Source organism: Corvus kubaryi, unplaced genomic scaffold (genome assembly GCF_017639235.1).
Source record: "Corvus kubaryi isolate FWS band 111438036 unplaced genomic scaffold, C.kubaryi_AGA036_p1.0 split3-73, whole genome shotgun sequence".
NCBI classification, from domain to species: domain Eukaryota; kingdom Metazoa; phylum Chordata; class Aves; order Passeriformes; family Corvidae; genus Corvus; species Corvus kubaryi.
In genome coordinates, this window is record NW_024582091.1 from 40,810,389 (window position 1) to 40,837,957 (window position 27,569).

The following is a 27,569-nucleotide window of genomic DNA, read 5'->3' on the forward strand; positions in this document are numbered from 1 at the left end:
GCACTGGGGGTGGGGGAGGTTCGTCTGCCCCCATCGCCCCCGGGACCGGCCGGGGGCTCCCCCGGGGATCACCGCAGCGCAGCGGGTGCCTCCCTCCCCCCGGCCCTGACAGAAAGGCTGCGGGCAAACAGCTCCGCCACTGCCTCCGGGTGCCGAGCCGAGCCGGCGGAAAGGGCGGCCGAGGCGGGGGCATCGCGGCGCGGCCACATCAGCCTCCGCCTGCCCAGCGCCGGCGCTCGGCTGCTGAGCCGCACAGCGGCCCCCAGGAGGCGGCGGCGGCCGGGGGACGCTGAGGAGGAGCCGCCTGCGCGGCCCAGCGGCGGCAGCGGGCGGGCCGGACACACCGACCGACCGACCGATCGAGCAGCCGCGGCACGGAGAGAGGGAGGGAGAGAGGGAGGGCAGAGCGGCAGCGCAGCCCGCGCCGGCAGCGCCATGGCCACCAAGGTGAGCAGCGCCCGGGGTTCGGGAGGCGGCGCCGGGGCGCCCTCTGCGCCCGCGGGCCCGGCCGGGCGGGTGGGGGTCCCGCGGCGGACGGGCTGTGTGCCGGGGGTCGGGGGAGCCGCTCCCTCTCCGGCGCCTGCCCCTCGCCGCCGGCCGCGGGAGGGAGGGAGCGCCGCTCTCGGGCCTCGCCGCCGCTGCCCGGCCCCTGGTCGGGGCTCGGCGGGGCAGCGGCGACTCCGGGGCGGGGAAAAGTTGTTTTTCTGCTGTGTTTGTGCCCCGCCGTCCCCACGCCTCGGCGGAACGACCGTAGGGCCGAAGAGCCGCCGGAGGCCGAGTGTGCTGCTCCTGCAGCCCGGGCGCCCCTGCCCCGCTTCCACCGAGCCCGGCGAGTGGCGGGGCGGTGGGAGAGGCCTCGGCCACCCGCGGGCCCCGCCGCCCCGTCCCGGCACCGGCTGCCCCGGCCCGCTCGCCCCCCGCGCCCCCGGCGCGTCAGGGCAGCTGATGCTGACCCCCTCGGTGGCATCCGGGGCTGGCTGTGCTGGGTCTCTGGTGGAGTCCAGAGTCCGCACTGTGCGACCTCTTAATAGTAAGCTCTGATTTTACACAAGAAAAAAAAAAGACAGGAAGTTAAATTGTTCAGTTCTTCAACAGTATCTGCTACTAATGCAACTGTCAAAATTAGCCCATCCTATCTGAAAATATCTAAATAAACAATATTTGTTTACTATATTGGTTGATGGAAGCACCTCGGCTTGTGTAGGTGTGAGTTAACATCCACCAGCAACTCATCTGTGACTTGTCTAAATATCTCAGGAAGACTTTTTTGGTATTTGAAGTATTACTTTGAGTCACCTGATTCCATTAGTGTGGCCAGCTGTTTAAAAAACGTCCTTTTACTGAGGCGGTTCTCATACAGTGTACTACTTGTGTTGCACTTCTCAGTGCTGAAGAAATTCCACATCTTTAACGTGTCAGATTTAATGTATAAGCAGCTGTCTCTGTAACCATGTAAGCTGATGGTGGCTCATGTTTTAATGAACTTTTTCAGAAGAACAGAGAACTTGATTTTAGGATTCAAAATCACTTAGGCAATTTAAAAATACAGTGAATATAGGGAATATAGTGAAATTTATGTTCCTTTTGAGCTTTTAGAATATTGTTGATAGATTTGGTTTTAACATTGGTGGGTTCCACTAATTTATGGGATGTGTGTATGAGTAATTTTTAATCAATCTTGTAGGTAGCAAGAAAATTACTTCTGGTGTGCATATACTACATAATACACAGTATGTTAGGCAGATACTGTACTAAACCAGTTTACTGTTTCTCTGCACGCTTTGAGGTGCAGTATGCTCATGGGATCCTGTGTTCTGTGCCAAACACGTGATCCATTTTATTCATACATTTGGAAATATTCACTTTGCTTTTCTTTAAATATTTTTGAGACATTGTGGTCCCAGACGGAAGGACGTATAATTTCTGACTTCCTAACCTGGACTGGCTTGAAATCAGATGGTGCAGTTTTTTTCATTCTACACATTGCAAGATATGGTAATGTACTTTAACTTGAAGGCTAAAATTGGTAAGTGGTAGTCAGTAAAGAGTTGGTATTTTATTGTTATTATTTTCTTATGCTGAAACTGAGAGCAGTACTGAAGAGCTTACTTAATTTTCTGTGAGCTCTACTCGGGAGATGGGTCTCTCTCTGCAAACTGCCCTGTTTTGGATTGTAATTTGTTCACGTTGTGCGAACGTCAGCTGTAGTAATGGTTACATTGTTTTTTTGAGCAGTGTAAGGGCTGAAAAAACAGTTTTTAGGAGCTCGGCCAACAAGCTAGTCATCATTTCATTTCAAAAGTAAATTTTGTTATTTAAATTGTAAACAAACTTCTCACTTTCTGCTTCTGCGCCTTCAGATTTGCATCTTTTTGGAAGAAATATGCAAAGTGTATTTGTATTTTACACAAAATATTAACAAAACTGAACTGTAGGTAGTTGTCTGGAGTATAAATTTTTTGAACTTTTATGGTGTAAAATCCTATATAGCTGATAAGGGTGACTGACAGTCTGGCCTGGCCTGTGCTGTATGGGCTGTTAGCGTTTCCTGTATTAATTCCTGTTTAAACTAGAATATATTTTCCAAGGAAGACTGGGGGCAAATTCAGTCTTGATTTGAATGCTTTCAATGATGGAAAATCCAGTCTGTCTTTTTTTTTTTTTTTAACATCAACTCTCCTAGTGTTAATGCTTCTTTATTTTGAATCTGAACTTGCCCAGCTTCTGTTTTCAGCTTTATCATTTTCTCTACAATATTTACAAATGCTTGAATCTAGGTGTTAGATTTTGTGAGGATGGAGGATGCAAACAGGGATTTCTTCCATAGCTAGTTTGTAGTCCTTGGCCAGTTTTCTTGCTCCCACTTTGATAAACAGCAATTAAATTCGTAGAGTTTTTCTGTATGAAGACATGGTCTGCAGTTGTGTAATGGGCCATTCAAAATCAGTGCGTTTCTTATTGAAACAATAAAAGCTTTTAGGGGAAAGGACTACTATTTTCATACCAAGAAGCCTTTACTGATGCTTTCCTAGCATATTTGTTAGCTGGCAATTGGTAGGGAGTCTTTTGTCAAAACAGGTTGGGGTGGCTGTAGGCCTCAAGCACTCTGAAGGCTGTGGAGGCTGTGTCTGATGCTGTGAGCTAAACTAGCAGTGGCCATTGCTCCTTCTCCTTTCTTGCTCCTCATCCCATGCTGTATGTACATCCCAGGAGTCTACTCCAACACTTGTCAGGCCTGTTTTTAAGCTACAGTAAGTTGCTGAAATAGCAAAAAAAAATTACTGAATGGAAGCAGCGGAGCCATTCCTCCAGTTCTAGGGAGTTGCAGTAGTTGAAAGTTTGCTCAGAGCTGATATGGAAGATTGGGTGGGGTGGTATATTTGGGAGGGGGAGACTTTCACGAGGAAGTGTGGAAATATACATGGGAAATGGAGGATCTGAGGCTTCTGGAGGCAGTTCTTTTGTTGGCTAGGTCCTTACTGTAGGTTGGCAGTGGATTTTGTGGTTTACTCAAGGTTACATGCTCTAAAAACTGAAACAAGTGTTAAACCCTATCAAAATAAGAAAAAAAGAAGATTGTTTAGGAGACTTCCAAAGTTTTGCAGTCATTTAACTGAACCCGACTTCAGAGGTAAAGCAATTTCACGTCCACATTTAAGAACCGATGCTTTAAGCTAGATACTTTTATTTTCGATACTTCCTTCAGAAACAGAGTTAATCTTACTAATTCTTATTTTTTAACTGTGTCACAAATGATGTCAGAAAGTGCCTGAACCTAAAAAATTTTCAAAACTTGGTCACAAGGAAGATGCAGTTTTGTAAATGTCTTTCTGTCATAGTTGCTTACAAAAGCCACAGATGAGATTGTCATTCTTCTGTTTGTTCTTCTGTGATTTCTTTGGCCTTTCCTATTCTTTCCCCACTGGAGTTTGCCAAGTCCCACCTTTACTCATGCCCTTTCTTTTGTTTTTGAGCTTCATTGAATAGGGAGAGGTAGAAATGTCAGGGAGCAGTATGCTGGTTTTCAAACAACATTCTCCCTACCTTAGCCTATTTTTAAACTTATTTATTATTTTAGCATGTAGGCGAGTCCTTTTCTTGAAAAGGCTGATTTTTAGCCATTTGTTAAGCCCTGATTTCGGAAGGAAGTGATGTTATTGAGAGAACTGGATAGGCTATGGGCAAGACAGTTCTTCTAGAGCCTGTGCTGCTAACATGTGGTGAGAGTTTTAATTTAGAAGTTGAAACTAGGAGCTGATTTATTGCAGTAACATCATTGATGTTGCTGACATTGCTTTCCCAAGAGAGGTATTTCATAAGGCAGCTGTTGATAAGCTTCATGAAGTTAGGCCCCTCTTATTGTCAGTACCAACAGTTTTTTCTTTATAACTTTAGGGGCACTTATATTCCACCATTATGTTCTTGATTGTTCGATGGTTTGTCTACTTTGAGGACTCATTTATCTGGTTCTGGTTTTAGGATGGGGCCCTTTTTTATGGGAGATGAAAGCTTAGACTGAAAATTCTGTTCTTTAAAGAAGATACAATGTAACAGTACTTCTAAAACAAGGAAATGCTGTTCAAGACTTTCTGTCCATCTAATCATGTTGGATTTTCTCTTGTGAATATCACTGGCCAGGTATAGTTGAATTCATCATGGTTCTTGCAGTTGTGGTGAGGGAAGGTCATGATTTACATATGAAAATTTCAGGTAGGGAATGGTAATAGCACATTAGACTTAAGGATTATTATCCTTAAGTGTGTATTCTTCCTTTCATCTTTCTTTATCATTCTCCATTGCTCTCTAAGCAGTGTAAGGCTTCCCAAAGAGGTCCCACATTTTCCATTATACCATCACAAATCTGTATGTTTTCATTGAGTTGGTCAGAAACAATTCTTCGTTCTGATTTGCGCTGGGAAGTGAAGCACCCCTCTGTGCTAAACCCTCCAAAACACCCGGACTTTGTGTTCTGTTAATCTACATTTTGTATTTTCCTGACTTTGGAAGTAGACTCCTCTCGCAAATCCATCTTAAGGGAAGATTCAGTTAATAAATCTTAACACATCTGTGAGTTGGGATGATCCTCTAGTATGCAGATCACGTCATAATCCATTCAACATGTTCCATTATCTAATTCAGCAAAACAAGACATAAAGAAAAAATGAGATCACAGTTGATCTATATATGTAGGATGTGATGGAACAAAATTAGTTAGGTGAAGTAACAATTTTGATTTCATGGTCTAATCATGTGAAATGTTGTTTGGGTTTTTTAGGCAATTATTAAGTAGATGTGGGGATACTTCCTAGGGCTTTTTAGATTATTTTGGTTTGGTGGTTTGTTTTTTAAGGGGCAATGAGATAGCTAGAGAAGGTGAAAATGTTTGGTAATGCAGATTGGCCACAGATTCCTGACCTATTGGAGGAGTCAGATGTTAGGATGAACGTGAGAACTGATATGGTCTTATTTTATGAAGACACAGGTTTTCTGTCTTTTGTCTTTCTGTCAGGCCTTATGCTCTTTTAAAGGTTCAGTGATATGTGGTTTGTGTTACATTGCAACAATTACGAGTTCAAGGTTTCTCATTTCTGTGCTGGAAAGCTGGGGAGCTGGTAAGACTCTGTGTGATGCTGGGCTTGAGTAATGATTCCTCTGACTCAGTTTTTCAAAGTTATTTTGAGCACCTAGGCATTGAGTCATCAGAGACTCATTACCAGAGGTCATCATTTAAAAGCATGATTACAGCAGCTAAAGAGAACGATGTCTGGTATCAGATGTCATAAGCTACATCTGGTTTATAGATTTAGGGTTTCAGATTTTCACTCTGGCAGAATTTCTCTGTATATTGATTTTATTTCAGCAATAAGTCTTTACAGTTAACTGTAGTTTCATAAAAAAGTTTATTTTATTCCATTCTTTCAAGGTTTTCCTGTGAATTATCTTCCTCCTCAGATTTTCAGGTCTTGAAAAAACTCTTAGAGGAGTGTATGGATATTCAATAAACTCCTCCTTATTTGATTAGGGCATCTGCCAAATTTCAGAGTTTACAGAGATCACCAAGGTAAAAATCATTTGAGAATTTTGCGATTTCAAATATGTGGGTTCCCTCCTGTATTAAATTTACGAGCAATTGCAACATTGATGATGTTGGAAGCAGTCTTGCAAAACATTTTAAAAGCAGGTAATAGAGAAGAGACTGTAAATAGTGGGAGTGATTTGTTTCAACCAGTCCTGCAGTAGGACAGACGGGCATTTAGATATCTAGAATTATTTTAAGTAAATAGCTATTGCAGTGTTCAGCATTTAAAGCTAAACCTCTTCTATTTCAAGGCATGTTTCACAATTGCATTTGCATCCAAACTCACTTGACACTTCTTGGAGGGCTGAAAACCAGAGCTTGTGCTTTTATTTTCTTTAGTTGTATTGGTGCTTTCTCAGCAGTTTATGATTGGAAAGGAGCTTCCCAAGTAACAGAAAGTTCAAACAACAGAGCAATCTTGTAGTAGTCCAAGAAGCAAAATTCAAGTGCTACTGAAGAGAAAAAAAAAAAAGCATATTGCTTACTGGAAAATTTAATTTAAACTCAGAGCCTTATCATTTTTTTTCCGAAACAGTCTTTATCTTTGAGCTTCATATGAATAAGAAGCCTCTGTAAAAAAAAAAAAAAAAAAAAAAAAAAAAAAAAAAAGACATTTAAGACCAGAATCATTTAACTTTGATAGATAGTCATCTGTGAGACCCATAGTAAGGGGAGAAGGGCACAAGGGACAGCTCTTCTTGTAGGGAGCTGCCATTATGCAGCCTGACCCAGCTGTTGTGTAGTTGCGAGGAGGCATTCAGGACATGGCAAGGTATGAAGGGCACATGAGCTGTCCTGGGCACTGCTGGTAACAGGGTGTGTGCTCATCGAAGTGTGCTGGGTAAAGTCAAACCAGTGACTCTGTGTGTGAACTTCTTTTTTTGTGGGTAAAAGCTCTATTTCCTCCTGTATTTTGGAGCAGCTCTTCCCCCAGGTCCTGCCCCTTAAAGGAAGCCACTATACAGGAGGGGTTTCCAATGTGCAAAATAGGTGGCTGGAAGGAGGAGGAGGTGGTGAGAAGGTAGGCAGTGCAGTTTGTGGGAGGTCTCTGGGGAGTCCCAGCAAAACAGCTGCTTCTGGGGACAGGCAGCCATGTCTGGCCTGGGGTTTCTGCAAGTGGGACATGCCCAGGTGAAATCATTCAGTCTCACTCTTGTAAAACAGTGGGACTGGTGTACAACTGGTTGATGGGTGTTCTTTCTTACTACTTGTCATTGAGTTACTGACTTCTGCTCTGAGCTGCCATCTGCTCCTCCTTGGCAAGGGAACTGTTGTGCTTTTATTTTGTATATTCATATGGTATCTCTGTTTAAACACAGTAGGTTTTGGACTTGCTTTTGCTTTTCCCAGCCTTCTGAAACTGCAGTTCTCAATGTTCAGAGCAAAAATAAGTTGTCATCTCAATTCAAACGAAGTGTTTGCTTTCCTGGTTGATAGAACAAAATGGCTAATTTTAAAGATCAGCCATAAAAATTGTCTTAGAATAGCTTTAAGCTGTTTCTCCCTTCTGTATGAGGATTTTTTTTTCCACTACAGTGATTATATAAGTGGTTTCCAGAAGAAAGACTATTGATATAAGACTATTACATTTATTGTTTCTTCTAGTTCTGATTTAAATTCAAGTATTGCCTGGAGAGCCTATACAATTCATCTTTCTGCAGCAGTAAGGCAATGACTGATGAGGTGCTTCACTTCACCCTATACCTTCATCAGATTTGAGAGTGAAGCTTAAATATTTTATTTCCTCCACTGCATTAGTCCTGTTTTGGCGGGTCAGGGTTTAATTCAGTAACTGAATATTGCAATTACATAAGATAATATAATGTAATTAGTGCTTACCTAGTTACAGCACAGTTCTTTCAGCAGGATTGTAATTTCCTTCCTTAATTGCCCTATATTTTTCTTCTGAAAATTATTGCTTGTGGAATACAAAATTAAGCATCTTCCTTGTTGCAAATAACTAGACCACAGTCTTGGAAGTTTGTATGAAGGTTGTTGAATTACATTTTTTTTATCAACAGCTCTGTCACATTCTGTCAAGCTGCCAAATTTTCTAGTAATTCATGAGGAAGCAGAAGTTCTAACTTTCTTTTCAGACTTTTTTGATGCTTTCTGTCGCTGTAAACGTTGCTGGTACAAGAAAAGTTTGTGAGGTGTCCTGTCAAACTTTAAATGTTGCATGACTTAATCCAGTTCTGTCATTCATTATCTCATTATCTCTCTTTTTTGTTTTGTTTTGTTTTTTTGATGCATCTGTCCAGGCATTGTTGTTTTTTTTTTTTTCTTCTTTGTCTTGAAGTGGGATAGGCCTACACTGGTAGTGTGCACATTGCATTAAATTGCAGATCATTAATGTCCAGTTCATGTGCTGGGTATTCTCTGGCCAGGTCTAATGACTGAGCTTTGCTTATTTGAGCTGCCATTTATCATGAAATGAAATTTGTAACTTTACTGGGTCTTGTACTTTTCTACGCTGCCAATAGAAAAGCCTAAAATAGCTGTAGGCTTGGATACTTTAGAACCCCAAAAATGTGAACCTTGCCCATTTCTAGAATAAAGAAGCTTCATCTGATAAAATGGTAATGCATTTATGTTGGTGTAACAGTTTCCTTACTTGCGTTCATAAACTATAAGTAAACATAGGCTTTCACATAGCAGTGCTTCTAATAAGAACTAAGAGATAACAAAACATTAGTATATTGATTAATGTTGGTTACTCAAGTGACAGAGAATTTAGCAGAATTCCATGTGGAGAGTTCATCCTGCTGCGTTTCAGATTCCTTCCCAGCTGCTTTCAGTGAGCGTGCTATTGAGCACGTGTTTTCCTATTAATATTTACCAGTGTTTGGGACTTCAGAGTAGTACAGCTATTCCATTCTGTATTTTATGGATGAAGTTTTATTTGAAGTAGCATCATTTTAACATGCACTTAGTTTGCTTTGCCGAGTATTCGTTTGCCTATACTGTGCATGTGGTGTATTGAGATGCACAATGTATAATAGTGTGCTGAGTCTGAAAGGGCTTGAAGTTCACTAGATAACCTTCGCAAAACTTTGTCCCTCTCCAATTATTCGGATAATTACTAATTTTTTCTGATTTCTGGTCTCGTAGAGGCAGCACTATTGTGTGACTACAAGCTGTCTTAATGAGTAGGTCACAATGTGGCGATTTTTCTGGTGAATGCTGCTGGATTTTTCTGAAACCTTCACATCTTACTGGCTTTGTTTTTTGGGGACAGAACTGTGAGGGTGCAATACTGATGGCTTTAAAGTTTCAGGCAAACATCAGGGGACTTGGCACAGCAGGCTTCTGAAACATGCCATTAAGTATTGGTTCAGCAAACAGTTGCAAGTGTTGCAGTTTGATTTCAGAGACTCGGTAATGATAAATCTAGGCAGCGATTTTAATCACACTTGAAATAAATGCATCCTGCCTAACATCCGTAAATACAAACCCGTGCTGTACTTACTGCAGTTATTACTTGCTGTAGTCGTGGTGAAACTGGAGTTAATGTTCTCAAATTTGAAATTGTTGAGTCCCCAGTTTGTCTGAGGATCTGGAAAAGGTTGGTATTCAGAAAGGAAAACACGGGGAAGTCTGGGCACTTGGAGCAGTGCAGTAAATTGATTCTGAAAAAGATCTGATATCACTGGAGCTCCTCACTCATGGTAGAAGTTTTGCAGTACATTTTTAACTGAAAACTGGTTTATAGGTAATATTTTAAACAAGAAAAAAGCTTTTTAGGTGCTTAACCCAACTGAAAGCTCAGATATGATTCAGGGGAGTATCTGAGTCAGTATTTGGAAATATCTCTAAATCACATGGGTGTCTTGAATGTATTTCTGCAACTGAATTTCCCTTGCTTCAGTATTGCTTGGGTGCATGGAGATTCTGTTCTTGGGTCTGAAAATACCCCATAAATAAGTCAGTATGAACACACCAAAAGGTAACCAAGCACCTCTTTTAATAGTGCATGATAGTTATTCTGAAAATATCAGAATTTGAATGCTGCTTTTTTAAACCACTGAACTGCTTATAGATAAATCTCAGACTTTAACATTTTAAAGCACTGTTGTAAATCTGGAAAACATTGCAGTTTCTCTTTGCTTTTTTTCATGCTCTGTGGCATCTACCCACCTGAGTTATAACTGCATGGAAAGAAGCTATAATTTGCTTTAACACCTTAAGATTTTAAGATCTGTTATATTCTAAGACTTTTAAGAGATCTTAGTCATATAACCATTTTAGACCTCATTCTGCATCAATGACTTTTAGTCCCATATGCTTGAGCTGAACAAGAGGCCTCCTGTGTAGGAATTCACTTGAATGCAAGTTCTTGACATGCATTCTGCCTGTAGTGGTGGCCAGGAGACATTTCAGTGGGCTTTGGGGTGTACTGATGTTTGCTTACAGGTAGACAGCTATAAAGAAGGTCATGTTCTGTGAATCAAAAATAAAATGTGTAACAAAAAATGAGTGGGACTAGCTTGAACAGAGTTCAGGTGGTCTTTCATGACCAAAAAATTATTTTCAGCCAGACAGCGAAGTCCTGTGTGGTAGAGCTAATCTGTCCTCACTGAGGAAAGCCCAAGTTGCTGAAGAGGCTAGTAAGCTATTGTCTTTATTACTACAGAAAACATTTCCAAGTCTCTTTAACACTTGAAAGCTTGCCTAGACACTTCTTTCTTACACAAAATCATACAGAAATGGTTTCAAGATAAGCTTATTACACTTTCATTCTAGAAGTGCCCGTAGTTTAAACCACATGCATGTTGGTGGGAATTGGGTATTGCCTTGCTGTCCCTTACCCTATAAAGGCTTCAGACTTTGTATTTTGTACTTTTTGGAAACTCTTCATGTTTTGTTATCAATTCCAAGATGAGATAGGCCTTTTAATCCAGTGTGAATACTTAATTAAATACCTGCCTGAAATACTGTAGGCACGTGCAGCTTCTGAGGCTGAAGAGATCTCTTTGTTCTTCATCTGTCTGCAAGCATGTTTTACTAGCAGGAAGAAGTGATGCAAGTCCTTGTTTCTTAGCTTTTTGTCTGTGTTTAATTTCTAATGTGTTTATAGTCAGTATGGTTGACTTCAAATTATTAGCTGCAGGCTAGTGAGCTTATTTTTGAGTTGAAAAATTGCTCAGAGGAAAGTGAGCCAGCAGGTCAAGAGACATTTTTAATGTGAATTTGTAGAGTGATGTGAGGATCCAGCAGTTACAGCTGGTGAGGGAACTTGGAATAATGATACCTGGATATTGTGATCTCTCTTCATCCAGAAGTGGAGTTCTTTACTGAACTTAGTTTCACTTTTTGGATGAGTTTGCTTTCAATTCTGATGTTGCTGAAAGCAGAACACAGTTGTATTGAAAAGAAATTTAATACTAAAGGGAGGTTTTAAATAAACAAGTAAATTCTATGTTTTGCTTATTGTTTAATTAAATCATAGTATAAAATGTTCCAGTTTCTTCAGACTAGTTTTCTAGGCAGATGTTGAGCACATACACAAGAAGTGATGTCTAGCACTATACAAGCAATATACATTTTCTCCAGTTGCTCTGTATTAGTTAAAAAGAGAAAATTGGTGTCTCTTCTTCATAATAATAAATCTTTATCACTTAACTGGCAGTTTCTAGTATAATGTATAATCTCTTGAATTCCCAAGGTACTGTTTCTGTAGAAGTCTGTCTTAGAAGACAGTGTCCCTAGTGTCCTCTTATGCTTCTATTGTCATTTTTCAATTTGTTTCTTGTCTCTTAAGAAAGCCTGTGAGAGGAACATGTAGGCATTTCTTTACCATAGGCAGAACAAAGAGTAGCTGCCTCTCCAGGCTGAGAGTCATAGGCACTTGAAGAGCCACTTGATATTTCTGCATAGGCTGTCCAAATGCACACTTTGCCTTGCAGTCTGATAGAGTGTGTTTGAGGGACTAAAATGAAAAGGCATTTTTTGTCAAATCATAGCCCCAGGTGTTTCCTTTATTAGTGGTTTAAATGTTTTTTATACTTTTAAGGCCAGGCTGGATGGAGCTTTGAGCAGCCTGGTCTAGTGGAAGGTGTCCCTACCCATGGTAGGGTGGTTGGAAAAAGATGATCTTTAAGGTCCATCTAACCCAAACCATTCTGTGATTCTGTGATTCAGTGTTGCAGATGATGCAGTGAAAATCTCTTCAGACTTGGAGTACTTAGCTTTTGAACAAGCTTAGATTTCAGGATAAAGGGTAGGGAAATGATTAAGTCTGCCTGTTAGCCACTGTTGGAAGAAAGCTGGTGTCCTCAGTCCTCTTGAGATGGGAAAGATGTGAGGGGCTCCTGCCTGTATTCCTGTATTTATACTGTTTTTCTGGACATTTTGGACACCAGCTCTTTTGAACTTCTTGCAGTATTCTTTATGATATCCACAGTGGAACTTAGCATGTGTTTTGACCTGTGGAGAGTTTTTTCAAAGATGCATTGATTAAAACATGGCAATTTAAGTAGTCCGTTTGTGAATGGTGAGACGAAACAATGGCTAAGCTGTCATTTAGATACATGCCTACCCGATGTCTTCCCTGGACCTTCACTGGTGCAGTGAAGACAGCAAGGGGTTTAATGCTTCTGCTTCAGCTGATAACAAGTCAGATGTCTTGCACTTGTTCTAGGCAGTAAAATACCTAAAAACCAGTAGTTTTTTACAAACAGTAATCAGAGGGCAAATTGCTGTGAAAGATCAAACAGTACAGAAAAAAAAAGCAAAAATAATTTTAAGTTAATTGCCTGTTGTTTGCAGAGTATTGTCACTTTTTAAATTAAATGCTTCATTTTGAACCTTTTTTTTGGATGTAATCAAAAGATACTGCCAATTTCTGACCTGGTGTGTTTGCAGCTAGGTTTTTGGTTTTGTTATTTTCTTTCTGCTTTCTCAATTTCTCTGATCCTGAGATCCCAACCTGTATCCCAGGTATGCTATTTCTGTTTTGTTCTTTTAGAACTGCCCTTGAGAATGAATATTTTATTTCTAAAAACAGTATTTGTGGGTAAAAGTTATTCTGAAAAAAACCTAATACAAGAAACCTCACAAAAATGTATTAAAAAACCAAAACCAAACCCACATCTAAATAACCTATAGAAGAGAACTAATGAAACAAAGTCTGGGAAGAAAGATATGCATTTTCCTCTTCTGTGCTTCCAGCTGGGATCAACATACTGCTTATCACTATTTCACAAGCACTGGATTTCAAAGGCTTATGCTTACTAGACCTACTCAAGAATATATGTATTAACTGAAGCAGTTTTGTAGCAAACTGTTCTGACGTTTATTCATAACAGATGTGTTACTGGAGTTACTTGAGGTGACCAAAAGCCCTTTGTTGTTTATCCCAGCTGAAAGCTTAAGCTGCTATCCTAGAAGAAAAGTTCATCTTCTTACTGACACAGCCATTTAAAATTTAAGGACTTAACTTGTTTAGAGCCAATGCTAATGATTAACTTTTCTTTATTTTTAAATTTTTTTAAATTTTGTTTTTGACATTCTGCCAGGATTCCCAAATTATGTTTTCTGCTCTTCCAGTGGATGCAGATTTCAGAGTAACCTGCACTTTTCTGCCTCATATACTTCCAAAAATACAGAAATATGGAATTTGATCCTCTTTCTGTGAATATGGGAACTGCTGCCACCAACATAAAGTGTTGCCATCCTGCTGCTGTGATACAGCAGTTGTATTTGTGACAGTGGCACAAAGCAATTGAAACCTGTGAATCCCTGTCTCTTGACAAGAGCAGTGCAGGGTGGTTGAAGCACTGAACTGCTGAAGTGCTAACTGTGAAGAGGAATGTGTGCAGTTATGGGCGTTTCATGCTATGAAACTTCTGTAGATATTTCCTTTGTACTATTTGCCACTGCCAGCTGACCAAGAAAAGTTGTGGTAAAAGTTTCCTAAATTGTAACACACGGTTGAAACAGATGTTTCTGTAGAAGTCTGTCTTAGAAGACAGTGTCCCTAGTGTCCTCTTATGCTTCTATTGTCATTTTTCAATTTGTTTCTTGACTCTTAAGAAAGCCTGTGAGAGGAACATGTAGGCATTTCTTTACCATAGGCAGGACAAGGTAATTACAGGCGTAACACAAGATCTCTTTCTAATACCAATGAAGTCCTGTGCATACCATTTTCAAAGGTGTGTCTAATTTTTGAGTGGCTTCTCCAATTTTTGTGCGATAAAGCATACTTTGATGCAGAACTGTCGTGTTGCAGTCAGGAAGTCCAGCGTTACAAAAACATTTTGCTTCAGAAGTGTGAACTCAAAGAAAAAGCAGTAGTCACCCTCTGTGGGTTGTTGATCATTGATCTCAAGGAAGGCTTGGGCAGGGAAGCTGTTGTAAAAGCTGCTCTGAGCACATCTGATATGCATTAGGTGTTAGCCTGTCTGCTTACGGCTGGTGAGGAATAGACAGGGGCTTTCACTGTCCTTCTCCATGGCAGAGCTATCCTGCAGGTGAACTGCAATGCAGGAGAGTGTGGTCCTGTGTACATCAGGATTGTTCAGTTTCAGGGTCAGCTGCTTTTCCATCTCAGCCTAGCCTTGAGTGAAACATCTTGGAAAAGGCAGAAAGATTCTTCTCATGAGAAATAGGTGTTTCTGTTGCTTTATCACCTCTTTCAAGATTCTGGGGGCCATGCAGCAGGAGCCAGTGGATCAGGATGTCTGCAGAGATCTTGGATACTCATCTAGTAACTTAGTGAAGTGACAATGTAACCTTTCATTGGAATTTTATTGTAATGACTTTTGCTAGGCAATTTCCTTCTCATTTATGCTGAAGAGCCTTAACACTGACAGGTATAGTTGCATAGTCTTATGTTTGCTTTCAAAAATAAGTTGGCAAATACTCTTGGTTTTTTGTTGTTGGGTTTTTAATATTACAGAAAGAAGAGGGAAGTGCTCAACTCAGACAGAAGTAATGGAGGAAAGCTAAGTCTGCTCCAGACCTGCGGAGGAATAATACTTTCACTAGTCTACATACTGCCTTTCAGTGTGAGGAATCTTTGGTGTTTGAATATTCCTAGGCATGATTCTATCATAATTCTAAAAAGACAGTAATGATGATTGCTTGCAGTGCTTAGAACTTCTCAATGTTGGGAGGCTTCACACTGTAGTAAGTCAGTAAATCTGTAAATTGGGAAACTACAGTCCAGTTGTATAACTACAGCAGGTAGAACCAGCTCTGTAACACTGAGAATTGCCAGTTTCCTTTTTATTTCCTTCTCTTTATTACAATCTAAATATCTATATCCATACTGCTGAAGAGAGAAATTTTCCTTTACCTCTTACTGGTTTCCCCTATCTTGGACTTGTAGAGAAAGCTGCTGGCTCCCTCTCATTCCGGAGAAACTGCAATATATGCCAGAGGTGCAGACATGCTGGGGATCAGAGAGCCCTTTCCCTCTTGGCATGTGCTGCTGCAGGGTTCTGCTTAATCCATGCCAGCCTTTTCTCACATGAGGGAGCATGAGATGAACGTCAGGATGTGTTCCAAACTCCCAGTGCAAATGTTCTGCTACCACCTGAGCAAAGAAAGCAGGGTTAGCAGGGTGTTTTTTCTCAAAGGAACTGACAAAACCACTTCAGAATCCAGAACTATTTGTATCTTGGAGCAGAGGTGGTGGTGGGAGAGGGAAGATATACGTGCAACCAGTAAAAGATACTAATTTTCTTATAGCTAATAGATTTATTAATGGTTCTTTCTTGTTTTGCACATTTGCAGTATTCTGTAAATGAAGCAGTGGCCTTTATTCCACTAACAAAATATTTTAATTTCTGAAGTTCCTGTAACTCTTGGACTGTTTGATCCTTTTGTATATGATCAGAAGTAAATATGAAACACAACAGTTACTGCAACAATTTTTTTTTTCTAAGCTGTGCTTTGAAGAAGTCGTGTTTGTAGTGTTCATTCTGTGACCTGGAATTCATCAGAGATTCCCATTTTATGAATATTCAAAGTGTCCCTAAGCTTAGCTCTAATATTCAGCGTGTATATTGCAGTGCCCAGGAGCTAAAATCCTTTTCTTGTTAAATGCTTTTTTTCATGCCCATTTGCAATTTTGCATGAGTTGCAAAGATCTATCTTTTAAGTCCTGTCTGCTACTTGGACATAATATTTATGGCCAGAAAGAAGGAAAAAGCTTATTGGAAAGTCAAACCATTTTCCATTTTATAGTATTTTGGAACTGATTGTCAGAAATTTAAATAGAGTTGAGGCTGATGTATCTGCCTAGGGAAAGGCTAGGGGGTTTTCCATTGTTAGCCATACACTTATTGATTGAGAGAAAACATTTAGTCACTTAGTGTTACTTACTTTGGAATTGGTTGAGTTTATACTATTTTCCCCATTAAATCTCAGCAGTAGGAGGGTAGTGTTAAAGTTTACTTGCCAGAAGTTCTTAAGGTCTTAATTTCCAGCCTAGGCAAGTGAGCCTAGAAATGCAAGTGAAATGGAGAGTACTGGCAGAAAAAGATGAGGAATGTATTTGACATGTCAATATACAAACCAGATTTCAGATGTACCTCAAATTCTTAATGTTCTGTAATAATCCATTTCTGTAGCATTGCAAATATCTTTCTTTTTATTTTTTTTCCCAAGTTGTTAAACTGCAGGAAGCAAGGTTTGTTTGTAATTTTTTTTCCCTGTCTTCTACTTTTTCTAACAACTTTTGAAACAGGGATCCAGAGCAGGTGAATAGGTGGACTTTGGCATAATGACTTTATTAAATTCTATATATCTGTTTTTTCCTTCTCTACAAACTGAATACTTCCATTTTTTTGTTCTGAGTAACTTTTATTTCACTGCTGTATCTGGAGAATCTAGTATTTGCATCTTTTACTAGACAGAAATATATTTTACCTTTCCAGTCTGGTCATTACTGGGGATGTTTTGCCAGTTTTTCTGAAGGCTGATAAAATTTATCTTTTGCCTTTGTCCTGGTAAACTCATCATTCCTGTGAATAGAATTCAATACTATGGTGAATTACTTGAAAAAGGCTCAGAAGACTCCCTGGTTAAGAAAGCTGCTTTCCCCTTGATTCAGATGCCCAGCATCTGAGTTAAATTGACTTGCAGAAAGTGGACAAATTTTGGTAACCTGCTGTAAAAAGGACATGTTCAACACCTCCATCTACTGCTTTTGAGGGAAGAACTCTGGAGAGTGGTGCTTTTTACACCCCTGCTTAAAATATTCTTGTATTTCAATAGGTGCGTGCTGCTTCTCTTCAGTTTACTTTTTAAGGAAAGCAAGGCAGCTTATTCTTATATTTCCATGGAGGCCAGATGTCTGCTGGAAGAAAGAAGTCAGTTTTATTATCGAACACAGTTTTTGCCTCTTCATCTCAGTTTTGTGTGGCATAATCTGAAAGTGCTGAAAGCCTCCATTCTAAGGGAAAAGCTTTCATGCAAGGGAGCGTTCAGAGTGCTTAGGACGCATGGTTTTCTGCAATGTTGTGCTGCTGTAGTGGAGAAGACCAAGTGTTTGATTTGTTGTGCACATGGTTTGGGATTAGATTTGTCAGCTGAACAGCTGAAATGTGTGTTTTTTCTCAGATCTGTTTTTATTTACACTGAAGTAAAGTATCTTTTGACCAGCAGAAGTATTTCCACATGCTACTCATGAAATTAAAATGGGGGGGGGAAGTTCTGTTTTCCTCTGGTTTTATGTCAGAAGATGTGTATAGGTGAGGATCATAACAACATCCAGTTTTGAGACAGGCAAGACTTGATGGTAAATGTCTGTCCTTTGGTATTTTTTTTTCCTATCACATAGCTTACTTTCAACAGAAATTATTTTATTGTCTCCTTTGACAGAAAATATTACTTTTTGTTTCATTTCTTTTTCTTCCCCTCACCCTCCAAGTACAAGAGGGGAAGAAAAAAAACCTCACTGCTGTACACTGAATGATGTTATTAGTAAAACCAAGTGTTTCAAACATTTCTTTATGTGGTGTAGTAGCAGAGTCAGTGCTCAGCAAAGCCTTTGTATATCTAAACACTTAAAATTAGGTTGGCTTTATTTTTCCCTCCCTCCTCATGCCAGATATAACAGACCTATTGTCACTGCTTGTTTCTGCATTTGCATAGTTCTTCCCATACAGAGTCTCAAAACATAATTTCACATATTACATTTTATGCACAGCAGTGGTTACTTACATCTGCAGTTACTTTTTTTTTTTGAATTGCTTGCTCTATGAAATACTTCCCTTTAACCAAATTTTAGTTGGAATATGTCTTGTATTAAAAAAAAAAAAAAAAAACCAAACGGAATTGTTTTCTAAAGTTAGAAACCTTTCTTTCTTCCCCTGGAAAAAATTGTACATATAATTCTGGACATGACAGAGAACAACCAGTCTTAAATCCTAGTGGTAAATTATCCCAAAGAAGCTCCACGTGAGATTTTTATCTTTTAAAGTTGTTGTTACTGTTGAGTTTGCAGTTCAGATCTAGGAAATGTCAGCTTCCTATGTGCTGAGTTGCTCTTCGTACATTCAGCCTTATCCCACTTACTATTTCTGTAAGTTAAGGATAATTTGTGCTGATACTTCCTTCATGAAATCTTCTACATAAGCTGGAAGCTTCACTGTTACATTCTTTTCCACATACAGGCTCGTGTTATGTATGATTTTGCTGCTGAGCCTGGAAACAATGAGCTGACAGTCAGTGAAGGGGAGATCATCACAATCACCAACCCGGTAAGAAAACTGAGATGGAATCAACTTCAGTGCACTTCCCTGACCTACTTCTACCAGCAGATGGAAGAAAAATGGTGCTGGGTGACATCTGAAAGCCCTGGCTATCCTGCCCTGAAGAATTAGCAAAAAAACTGAATACAAAGAATTTTCTAATAATCTTGTGGAAACAAATGCAATGTTTTGGAGAATAGGACCTCCTCAAACTGTGCCCACACACTTAAGAATGTGCTTGGCTTTGTTTTCCTCTAAACAGAGCTGAGAGACAAGGAAGAGGAAGGAACTAAGGATGGTGATATCCTTTACATGTGAATGCCTTGTCTTTTTTGTGTGTGCTTAATATTGCCCATTTTGTGTGTATGTAATCTTTCAGGTGTTTGCCACTTGCATTTAAATGTGACATCTAGCTCACTTCTAGGTTCTGAGTTTCTTAGTCAATGATTTCAGCATTCCAAGTTTGCTAAAGAACTCGCTACAAAAATTTGTTACTGGATTTGTGTGTCCTTTCATAATTAAAGAAATACAGACAAGGTATAGGGAAGAAACGGTGACAATACTATCATAATGCTATGAATTATGAATAGGACTTTTGAGCACTGATTTTTGATTTATGTGCACATTTTGAATTTCAGTGCACTTTAATTGTTGTATATAATTCTTACCCTTGGTAACAAGGTATTAGTTGATTCTGCTTTGATTTTTGTGTAATGGTATGACTTAGTGAATAGACTTGCCTTTTAAAACAAATACAAACAAAAACTGCTTTATCTTGAAGTCAGATTTTATTTATCTGTTTATATAGAACACATGAATTTTGCAGAATAAATGTAATTCTTTGAACATCCTAGTCATGTGTAATCCTGATAATTTTTAGTTTCACTGATCTTAAATACTTGAAGCAGATATTTAATAGATCCAGCACCCTCTTGGATAGTGTGCTATTGCAGGGGTAACATTTTAAATAAAGTCGGGAGCTTAATGCCATTTCACAAAAGTAAGACTAAATGTAAGTAAATAGATCACCACTTTTAAGCTAGTTCTCACTAGCTTAATCTGTGGTTTAAGGCAGTGTACTCAAAACCAATTGAAACTTTTTCTGCTGTCCATGATAAATTGCCACAAAGGCTCTTGATCTTTTTTGGTATGATTAGATGGCAATAGCATAAGTCATGCAAGTCCACTGATGATTACTTTTAAGTGTAGCAGTGCAAATAGGACTTCTGGCTCAAGATGTCATTGCTCTTGCAATTTAACAAAGCTAGTTGAATTTATAATCTGAGATGTCTAGTTATTTTTGTGTTCTTGAGTATTAAGCTTTTAGGTATATAAGAAAAAAACAAATGCAAGTTGTTATTTCACTAACTGCTTGATCTTTACTGCATAAAATCTTGAATACATAAGCAGGCTTCTCCTTACAAAGTGCAGGATTACATAAAATTTTGAAGTGAAAGAACAAAATGGGGAATAACCAAATACTTCAATTAAAAAGCAAATTAAGAAAACCTAAAATTCAGTAGTTGCTGTCTAGCATATGTGTCTCCAGTTTTCATCTGTGAGCTAGCTTGACATGTAGCTGTGTGTTCCCTGAACAGCTTGATTTAAACCAGAGCTGGCTTATTGCAGATAGTGTTGTCCTGGAATTAACTTCACTTAACTGCAAAGGTCTGCAGAGCTTTCTTAGTGTATGTAGAGTATGTGTTTAAAAAACCCCAAACAATATCAGGATGCCCCTGAGATCAGAGCTGAACTGTTGTTAGTTCTTTCTAAACTAATAGCATAAGACTGCCTCTGAAAAGAAATGTGAAGCAGAAAGAGTGTCTCCAGATCTTACATGGCATGTGGCTCTTTTAATCTTGAGAATAGCCTTAGTATTTCTGTGGGTGGTAGCTCTCACTCATCACACATCTCTGCACCTTCAATAAATGAGGCAGAGGTTTTACAAATATTACCAACAGCTAAATCCTTTGAGTCTTGTTTCTTTATAGTCTATTGATTAAAATTAATTCTTTGAAACTGACATATTAATAGCTGTGTTTTTCTGCAGTCTGTGGTCAGACAGTTGACTGTGGTTTCATAAATGATCAGAAGTGGTGAAAAATCAATCATTTTCCCCTTCATGCTTGTTAAAATCTAAAGTCCACAATAGCTGTGTAAAACCAGCACGCTCTGCGTTGTGTTTAAATGAGTATCTGCTGCTTCAGCAGCTTTTAGTGAGTTCGTTCCACAGTTTCACAGTCATAACTGTGTTTTGAACATTGACAGCAAGACAGTGCTTCCTGCTGAGCATTTGACATTTGACAGCGAGACAGTGCTTCCTGCTGAGCTGTTTGAAGCATGTTGTAGGATCCATCTAGCAAAATTATTTCTGTATTTCTTCTTTTAGGATGTTGGTGGAGGCTGGTTAGAAGGAAAAAACAGCCAAGGCGAGAGAGGACTTGTTCCAACAGATTATGTTGAGGTAAGTGACTACACTGCTCTGCACTAAGAAAGCAGAACTATGGAAAAGGCCATCCTCTGGTTTGCTGACCAGACTGAAATGCTCAAATAGAAAGCTTGTAATACATAATCTCATTGTAACAACTGTAGCTGGCTTTGGAAACGAGTGCAAACATGCCCTCCAAAGCTCCTGAGCTTCTTAGTGGTTTCCCAAGAAATGCAACGGGAAGTTGTCTATAGTAAATACTGCTGATCTGCAGAACATGAGTTGTTTTGAATCTTCTTTGGGTTTTAGGGGTCTCATAATCCAATAATTGGGGGTTTTTTTCTGTCTGAAAATACAAATGTGGAAGTGAAATGAGTAATGCAAGTTTACAGTGGTGTTGCAGTGGCAGATTTGCCGTGCACTCATAAATCTGGAATGGAGCAACATTTCTGGGGCCCAGGATATGGGTTACCATATCTCAGGGACTACTCAGCTTCTTCTGTTGTCTCTTCAGTGCGTGTTCTGATTTTTGTTTAAAGACCAGTTGTATTGTTTTGGGGATGGAATGGGATCTCAGTGCAAAGACCGGAATCTCATTAGCTCTTGAATGGCCCAGTGTCTGCATGTATGCAGGTTGCCAGTTAGGTGGGTGAAGACCTTGCCTGTAATTCCTGCAGCCTCTTAAGGCATGTGCCTCTCTTCCTTCACCGATGTTGTGTTTATTTAAAAAAACAAAAGGGGGAGGGAAAGCAGGATCATGTTGGCTCACATGACCTTGTGTTTTTACTTCAGTTGGCTAGCACATGGTCTAGTAGCTTTTGACTCTCTGAACTTACTGTCCCAAATCCATTCTCTGAGCATTGAGTTCCCAGTCTCCAGGCACTTATATTAACAACCTTTAATCCCTAAAGAATTTATAGATAGGTATTACTGCCACAACAGTCTTTCATGTTGCAATTACAAGGCAAAGCAGTTCCATCTGGTGTGGAAGTAAATCCTCCAGAGTATCATGTCAGTTTCTTGTAAAAAATTCAATTGAATTTGAACTTAAAAAGGTTATATGCAAACATCTTAAAGTCTAGTGATATGAGTGTTAGGGTGATTATATATGATAAAGCATAATTTGATTAATTAAAGCATGAAACATCTCTCACAACCTTTTCCATTTTAGATTATAACCGAAGGTGCAAAAGATGGCATTAGCTGCGGTAACTCATTAGCTGACCAAGCCTTTTTTGATTCCCTTTCTTCAAATACAGCTCAGACCAACTCTGCTGCCAAAAGCAGTAATCAGGTATGTCTTGTGGTTTTTCGGGCACTGTGGGCATGGAAAGTTTTGTTGACGTAATTGCTTGCTGTACTGTATTTGTGAACCTTCATGAAAGTACTAATTAAAGTAATTGTGTTTTCATTAGGGAACACTTTTGTTGAATATTAATTATGTGTGTGTCTGCTCAGATCCTGTCACTGCTGGAAAATTCAGTAGTCTTAACACTTTCAGAAATGGAGCATTTTTATTCTTTCCAGTCTGCAATGATATAAATCTGTTACTACTTCAGTCTCTGTAAGTGCACTCTTAGCACATTTATTTTATTTTCAAGCTACTTGTTTTATGCTGACCTTGTTAAGGAACCACAGCTTTCTTTTCTAATGTCTAATAGAATTAGGTGGTCTATACATCAGCAGCCAGAGTGAATGGATATAATTCTTTCAGAATTTGAGTAAGAGTGTTTTCTTGGATTAAAAAAGATGAAGCAAGTTCATGCATTTTCTGCTGGGGAAGAGGCTGACTTTGGTTTTGCTGCAAGAATATTTTTGTCCCTCTATTCCTAGCTTTTTGCTTGGTGCATCAGTTCATTAAGCAGCAAATATTTAGTTTCAGATTAGATGTCTGAGGACACATTATTATCTTAAACACAAGCTGTTTATTATGGTCTACAGACTGGTGCATGTCCCACATATAGGAAGTTAAACATTTCGAAGTCCATAGCTCAACAGAAGAACAAAATCTGCTTTTTTCCAACAGCAGCATGCAAAGGTCTTTTGTGTTGGAAAGTAAGTGCTTTACTTATGGTAACAACTGGGGACACCCACCTGGTTTGTAGGTCAGTTAAATATCAGTTACTAGTTTACTTAATTGCACCACAGGACTTTGACATGAAGTGAGATCTTTTGAAAACTCTACATGGGACATTTTTGTATGACACTGAACATAGCTGTTCATTGACTGTATAGTGTTTGATTTGTGCTTCCTTGTAGTCCGCTGGACAACGCCAGGATTGTTATTCTGTGATCATGTGTTTTCACTAGAGGACTCCAAGCCTCACTGTGACTGTCTTAATGTTTATTTTTTTTAATTGATGCCCAGTTAATATGTAAGGTTAAATGCAGAACTCTTAAAATGCCTCATGAATTTTTCATGTCAGACTGAGCCAAAAATATTGATTCTAGGCTAGCTTTCCCTCAGTAACAATTACAGTCATTTGAGCACAGAGTGGGGAACCTCTTTTCTTCTATGCTGTCTGTTAACCTTGCCTCATTTTTTTTCCTACTGTAGTGTTTCTAGCAAAACTTTGCATCTGAGGAAGCTTGAGATATTTGCAGCAGCTACTTGCTGCCAAATCAGAGAGTACCGTTTCTCAGAGGAGAAACATAACTTAATTTGATCTAGGAAGAATTACTTACTAATGCAATACACAGAATATTTTGAATGGTGGTAGAGGTATCTGTCAGAGTTTGTTCTGGGCTTAGCACAAGGCACTTGTTCTTGGAGAAGGGAAGAAAAAAGGTCTAGCCTGTATAGAGGGAAAGGTTAAAATAAAGGTATCTATTATATTCTAAATAATAGAGAATTACTCTGGCAATCTAGTCTTGGAAGTTGCATTTCTAGAGGAGTGAAAAGCTTGAAAATATGGTCACTTTACGCTGTAGTTTACAGCAGTATACTGTCCCTGTAATACATACCGATTTCAGGGTTTTTCATAGAGTTTGGAAAAGAGTAACTTCAGGAAAACAGCTTGTCGCATTTGCATCAAGGCCCTACTCTTATAAGTGTCCTGTTCCTCTCAGTTATCCTTCAAATGCTGTGTGAGACAGCTGGGAGAACCACTGTACTATAGTGCATTATGGTAAAACTATACTGCTGACATGAATAGGAGAGGGAGAGAGAGGAGGACAAAGTGCACCTGGATGCAGTCAAGGCCGTGCAAGATCCAGGGGAAGAAGATTTCATCAGGCTGGTGTCTTTGAGTCTTCAGTTTTGCTGTTTTTTTTCATAGGAGGAACCATTCTGTTGTGTGGTCAGGATTTTATATCAAAAGTTATTTTCATTTTCTCAAGTTTTTTTCTTTAACTGAGTTCAGTAACTGCTGTATGGTTATATGTATTTTCTAGAAAGTTGGAGATCTTGATTTGAAGATTGGTTTCCTCAGCTTCTGACATGTATCTGGTAGTTTTCTCTAGTGGCTTATTGTTAATGGGATTTTAATTTGTGTACTAAGCAGTCTGGAAGGAGTTGTGTTTTCCACTTTTGGCTGCTAGGCCTTTCTCCCAGATCAGAGAGCTCTCTAGTGCAGGCATTTTCTCCTTGCAGAAATTCTATGGCTAATTGTCTTCTTAATTATGAAATTCTGTCCATTCATTCTGTCCTTTTTCTTGCTCTCATGAAAAACAGCAAGCTTTCTTCTGCAATGACTTTGATCCCGTGACGTGTCTGTGAAGCGCGTGCATTGCTGCTGTGTACATTGATAGCGTGGTGTCAAATGGGTTTGACATTGCTGTGCTGGCACAGAAACACCTGATAGAGTGAAGGATTGCAGTGGTTCCAGTAATACTGCATCAGGAGGTTAGGCTGAGTCACTCATCTCCTGCATACTGACATCTCTCTTTGAGGCACTTCCAATAAGAATACAATCTTCTACTTTGTGGGTGTGGCCCTTCTTCCTAGATGTATTACTCTGAATTTGGTTGCAATAACATTTATGTTTTTCAACACGAGTTTGTTGAGGCGCTTGGGCTTGAGTTCAGATGCACAGTTGCAAGCAACTGACAGTCTGTTCAAATGCTTTAATGACTGACTAGGTCAATATACAAAGCTTTTAATCTTAAATGAAGCTCGTGTTCAGGCTATGGAGAGTTAAGAAAAATGACAAATTATGTGTCAATGTAAGTGGAATAGATGCTGGAGGTGGCACAGTAGCGGAAATGAAAATGTTTGTAGATATATTAGTCTGATAGACTGAATAAGAAATAGCAGCATTCCTAAATGCTGACATTTGATGGTATCTATTATATTTTGTGGTAACACGGGGGGAGGTTGCAAGTTTATTACAAGAAATCTTTATAAATGCAATTCTAAATAAACAGGATGTTTTAGGATTTTTTCTTACTATGACTGTATTGAAGAAATTGCTTTCTATAAACATTGTCACTCTAACATACACATAGTTACACAACAGCCCCACTCCCCAATTCAGTAAGTCAGAAGATGTTTTAATTCTTGGAATTCCTTCCGTTCTTCTAACAGTAAGTTAAAAAAACCAAAAAACAAACCAGGTTGTTGTGTAGTCTTCAGTACCAAGCTTTGTTAAAAATAATAGATCTGTCTGAGTTGAAATGGGAGTGTGGTGCTTTTTCCTTTTTTATTTTAGGGAGACCAGTTAAACCACAGTGTTGTGGTTTAACCCTGGTAGGCAGCTCAACTCACTCAGCAGCTTATTACTCCCTCAAAGGAATGGGGGAGAGAATCAGAAGGGTAAACATGGGGAAAATCTTGGGTTGAGATAAAGACAGCATAATAGGTAAAGCAAAAGCTTCACATGCAGGCAAAGCAAAACAAGGAATTCATTCACTGCTTCCCAAGGACAGTCAGATGTTCAGCATTTCCAGGAAAGCAGAGCCCCATCGTGCATAACCTTTACTTGGGAAGACAAATGCCCACTCAAACAGCTCTGCTGCTTCTTCCCACATCCCTTTTTGCTTTCCAGTCAAACAAGAGACTTTTGGTTTCCTACTCTGGAAACCATAACTTTTTGGTGTTAAGAAAACATCATTGACTCAAACACTGCCCTACTCCCTGTCTGTTTTCCTAAGAAGGTTTTTGTTGTTGTTCAGTAAATAATCTCCTGAAAAGTAATTAAAAAGTAATAATTAAAAGCAGTTTCTTCTTCTTCCTTTTCTTCACTGAGAAAGATTCAGTAACCACAGCAACACTTTGATATTGTACCCTACCTGGGTTTGCCACAGATGTAAAGTAGAAAAGGGGCACAGAGATACTTCCTAAGGGCAAGAGAAGAATTCCACCTGACCCTTGGCAGTTCACTCGCTCCAGCTCATTCCTTGCATCAGCCATGTCCCAGCAATGGCTGCCTTGGTAAAGTTTGCAGCTGCTCTTTTAAAGAGCTATCTGAGAAGATGCTGGGGACATCAAAACAATCAGAGGAAGCAGTGAAGCTAATTAAACACAAAATGAGGGGGGAAAATTGACTCAAGGTGACTATTTACACACTTAGAAGATAAGCAGATAGGATAATTTAATGCTGCATCTGCCCATAAAATTTGTAGTTTAATGTATGAAAAAATTGTTCAAACAAATACAATATAAGGAAGCCTTAGTTGCCAAGGATGGAGGCTGTTCCTTGGCTTTTGTGTGAGTCTCATCCTGTTTTGACCTGGTAGCCCTTGGGCAGAGAGAGCAGAGGGAATGAGAAATCTTTCTTCTCTGTCAATCTACTGTTCCTCTGAGCAGCAATGCAGGATGCTAATTTTAGACTGTCATTTGGAACAGCCAATGAGTAAGTATATCAGCACTCATGCTATTTCTATTTGTTAGAGTTGCACATGCATGTATGTTTTAAAGTAAGTTACCTGTAGACTCTCTTGGTATTGGAATAATACTGGCAGTAATGGCACTGAAACTAATATAAGTTTTGTCAGGTTAAACCAAGTGAACCTGACAAATACAGTGAACAGAAAAGCTGTCATTTTGATGAAAAAATGCGTAACGTGTTTTTCTCTTATAGTATTTCTTTGCTGAGTTTCTTCCAGGGGCTGTAGCAATAAAGGATATTCTGTTTCACACTTTTAGGCAGTGCTTCTCATTGCAGCTGACCAAGAGGTTATTAGCTTGGTGGCATTTGGAGTCTTTGTAATTCAAGTATGTATGGCAATACAATCATTAATGTAAAATTCATTCTGAGTTGTCTCCTCCATCTGGGTTGGTTTGGGTTTTTTTGTGGTGGTCAAGACTAGTGCTTCTCTAGTCACAGATGTATTTGCATTTATTTTGTTTGTATTTCAGGTTCAGAGGCTGCTGTTTTAACAGCCATGATCTCTCTTCGCCTATTCTGAACCACATCTTGTG

The 27,569-nt window shown here is 39.4% G+C and overlaps 1 protein-coding gene across 2 annotated transcripts in view; it reads left to right on the plus strand.

Annotated features, from left to right (window-relative positions):
• Positions 1 to 297: 297 nt before the first annotated feature.
• Positions 298 to 27,569, plus strand: part of SNX9 (sorting nexin 9) — a 58,831-nt gene continuing 31,559 nt past the window's right edge. Inside the window, exons 1-4 of one of the 2 annotated variants that reach the window (XM_042016729.1) lie at positions 298 to 447; positions 18,703 to 18,789; positions 21,170 to 21,244; positions 22,380 to 22,502. In XM_042016729.1, coding sequence (XP_041872663.1) covers positions 436 to 447; positions 18,703 to 18,789; positions 21,170 to 21,244; positions 22,380 to 22,502 — 297 coding nt within the window. In that variant the 5' untranslated portion in view covers positions 298 to 435. The remainder of the gene's footprint in view (positions 448 to 18,702; positions 18,790 to 21,169; positions 21,245 to 22,379; positions 22,503 to 27,569) is intronic. The other variant, XM_042016728.1, reaches the window with a different exon arrangement.